Source organism: Plasmodium reichenowi, chromosome 3 (assembly GCF_001601855.1).
Source record: "Plasmodium reichenowi strain SY57 chromosome 3, whole genome shotgun sequence".
NCBI classification, from domain to species: Eukaryota; Apicomplexa; class Aconoidasida; order Haemosporida; family Plasmodiidae; genus Plasmodium; species Plasmodium reichenowi.
The window spans coordinates 595,717-599,838 of record NC_033648.1 but is presented as its reverse complement, the minus strand read 5'-3'; the positions used below and the strand labels follow the sequence as shown (position 1 = coordinate 599,838).

The window sequence follows — 4,122 nt, the reverse complement described above, 5'->3', positions numbered from 1 at the left end:
AAAAAAAAAAAAAAAAAAAAAAAAAAAAAAAAAAAAAAAAAAACAAAAAAAAAAACGGTTGATCAAAAATATGAATGCTATACACATTTATCATATATACATATATATATATATATATATATATATATGTTAAATAGTAAATATAAAAAAGAAAATTTTAACACCTAACATTGTATATAAATATATTATGATATATATAATATATATATATATATATGTAAATTTTTTTTTTTTATCATAAAATCTATTCTTTTTTATAAATTTTATTAAATATATATATATATATATATATATATATATATATATATTAGATACACGTGAAAAAAAAAAAAATAATAAATTTACATATGTAAATATATATATATATATATATATATATTATATCGATTTTAAAGATATTTACTATATACTTACATGTGTATGTATATATATGCAATATATTTTTCAAAATGTACAAATAATTAAATACCATATTTAAAATGAAAAATATACATAACTTCCAACCCCCTCCCAGAAAAAGAAAAAAAAAAAATAAATAAATAAACAAAAAAAAGAAAAAGTAAAGGTAAAAGAAAAAGTAAAAGAAAAAGAAAAAGAATAAATAAATATTCAAAATTAAATATATATAAAAAGAGAATTATTTTAAAGATAAACGAATTTTTGTTATATATATATATATATGTTTATTTATTTATTTATATAAAGAACAAATGAATGATTACAAAAGAAGATACAGTAATAGTAATAAATAGTCGTAGTAAATAAGAATTGATGTTTATCCTTTATATTATGTTATATTATATTATATTATATTATATAATTGTTTTATATTTTTCATTATTTTACTTTATTTATTTATTTTTTTTTTTCGTTGTATTTTTCTTTTGAATACTTATCTTTATCTTTCTAGATATATATATTATTTGAATATAATTAATAGTTACAATCCTTTTTTTTTTTCTTCTTTCTTTCTTTTATATTATTTTCTTTTATTTTCTTTTATTTTATTTTCTGTTTTTTTTTTTTTTTTTTTTTTTTTTTTTTTTTTTTTTTTTTTTTTTTTTTTTTTTTTTTTTTTTTTTTTTTTTTTTTTTTTTTTTTTTTTTTTTTTTTTTCTCCTGCCCTTCAACTTTTAGTATACATCATATTAGATGATAAAATAAAGGATAGGAGAGTATATATTGAACAAAATAATTCAAACATATTCATTAAAAAAAATAAAAAAAAAAATAAAGTGGTACATAAAAAAGAGAAATTATTAAGACCATAACAAAGATCAACATATTATATATATATAAGTATGTTATGTATATGAAGATATATATATGTGTGTGTACATTCTTAAGGCAGCATTAATAATTGATAACACGTGTATATAAGGACATTGTAAGGAACCGCATAAATAATATATATAATATGTATATATTTATTTATTTATATTTATTTCTATAGATTTATGATACACACACGTATATTCAAATACATTACATACACACCATATTAATATATACATATATATATATATATAATATATATTTTATTATTAATAAAAATAAAAATATGATTTTACTTATCGATGCTATGCTATAAGCTAATTCCACCACACGCTTTGGAAAAGGAGAGAAAAAAAAAAAGAAGGAAAAGAAAAAATAAATAAATAAAATAAAATAAAATAAAATAACAAGAATTTATATATATATATATATATATATATATATATATATATATATACATTTCTTATATTTTTATTATATTTTTATTATATTTTTATTATATTTTTATTATATTTTTATTATATTTTTATTATTTTTTATTTATTTATTTTTTTATTTTATTTTATTTTATTTTTTTTTTTATTTATTTATTTTTTTTTTTTTTTTGTTGTTGTTGTGTGTGCTTTTGATAAACAAGATGTCAGATGTGTTTTCTATATTTAAAAAAAAACGAAATAAAAAAACAAGGTTGTACAAAACGTCAAGAAATAAAGGTAATACTAAAAGAGGGATATTGATGAATGATAAAAGTAGGAGGAAGGCTTATGGAACGCCAAGTGCAAAAGATAGTATATACGGAGAGAGGAACATTAAAATTACAAATAATAGTAATAATAATAATAATAATAATAATAATAGTAATAATAGTAATAAAAATAAAAATAATAACATTAGTAATAATAATAATTATCACGATTTGTACGATGATGATACATTAAACCGAAATAATCAACAAGAAGTTAATATTGTTCTCGAGAATTTCCCCAAGTTGCCAATAAAGAACGTGGAGCTTTGTGAAGATATTTATAATATATTTTATATAAGAGATCAATATTTAATAGGAAATAAGAATATATTAATAAATAATGATCATATAATATTATTAGAAACCATTTTGGATAAAATAGAGAATGCTATAAATGAGATGATGCATAGAGAAGATTTATATTGTACAAAGAAAATATTAAGTAGTGTACATGAAAAGATGTTGTGTTTATATAATAGTTTTAAGAATATAAAAAGTATGTTTCCTCAATTATCTAATTCTTATGATTGTTTTAAGAGTAATGTAATATTTATTAAAGCAAAACAGTTTAAAAAAAATTATGTATACGATAATTTAATAAATATATATACCTATTTACAAGATAGTGAGATTCAGCAAGATAATATAGAAGTATATAATGAAATCTTATATATAAATGATAAGCAAATATCTTCACCATCTTTTATAAATAAAAATATGTTAACAACAAATGAATATATTGAATTCTTACCCATGAAATTTAATACACATTTTATTGAATTAAATAAAATATCTGTATATTATTTATATGAAGAATCAATGAATCATATTATATGGCAAAAGGTTCTAGATGAATTAATTGTTGTAAAAGCATTAGCAGATATCCCATATTTTGATTTAACAGAAATCGAAGGTTTTGATTTTAAAAAAATGAAGTCAGGACAAAGACAGTGGTATCCTATATATATAGCGAAAGAATTAAGTGATGAAGGACTTGCCACAGTAGAATTCCCTTTCTGGTTTTATATAGATAATTTAAAACATATTTATAAAAAAGAATTTGATGATATCAATGAACTTACCGATTTACCAAGTCCTTTTTTTTTTGAGATATCCTCTATGTTTTTAGAAAACAATTGTTTTAAAAATTCAACACCTATAGAAACCATAGGTCAAAGAACTCCTTATAAATATATCCTCAAGGTGGCAGGTATGTAAAAGGTGAAAAAATATTAATTTTGTGAGAAACAACATTATACATATATTATGAATCACGTCATATATAAATAAAAAATAAAAATATAAATAAATAAATAAATAAATAAATAAATATATATATATATATATATATATATATATATATATATATATGAAATATATATTTTTAATTTTTAATTTTTAATTTATAATTTTTAATTTATAATTTATAATTTTTTATTTATATATTTTATTTTTCATTTTTCTATATTATTTGTGTAGGCCTTATACAAGATATAAGACAAAAACGGATCTACAAGATTATGAACAAAATTAAAAGCTGTGATATATTTTCAGAGATATTAATGATAAACAACATTCAGATATATGAAACGTATTGTGTTAATTATTTAGCTTCTGTATTCTTTCAAAAAAATACTTCTACAAATTCTTTTGATGAATCTTTTGATATCAGGAATTATTTATTTGATCCTTTTATTTTTAGCTCATACAATACATAAAGAAAGTATGATTTGGATTTTATACATCATACACATTCTTCATTTTTAATACATTATATGTATATATATATATATATATATATATATATATATATATATATATTTTATTTTTTTATTTTTTTTTTTTATTGTGTCATGCAATTTTTATGTATACATATTTATTTATACCTGTGGGTATTATCATATATGTGTATATCTTTTTTAAGTTTTAAAAATATTTTAAATCTTTTTGTTTACCCCTGTTTTTGTATTATTATTCAAGCGTGTAATATTATATATATATATATATATATATATATATATATATATTACCATTTTATTTTTTTATATTTTATTTATTTATTTATTTATTTTATTTTTCTTTCTTTCTTTCTTTTTTTTTTTT

General features: G+C 16.9%; 1 protein-coding gene across 1 annotated transcript; it reads left to right on the top strand.

The window, feature by feature from the left end:
- Positions 1 to 1,911: 1,911 nt before the first annotated feature.
- Positions 1,912 to 3,737, top strand: PRSY57_0316700 (hypothetical protein; the record flags this gene model as incomplete). The annotated part of the gene is made up of 2 exons (XM_012905791.2): positions 1,912 to 3,229; positions 3,499 to 3,737. 2 exons carry the CDS (start codon positions 1,912 to 1,914, stop codon positions 3,735 to 3,737), a joined length of 1,557 nt encoding a protein of 518 aa, XP_012761245.2.
- Between the last annotated feature and the right edge of the window lie 385 nt (positions 3,738 to 4,122).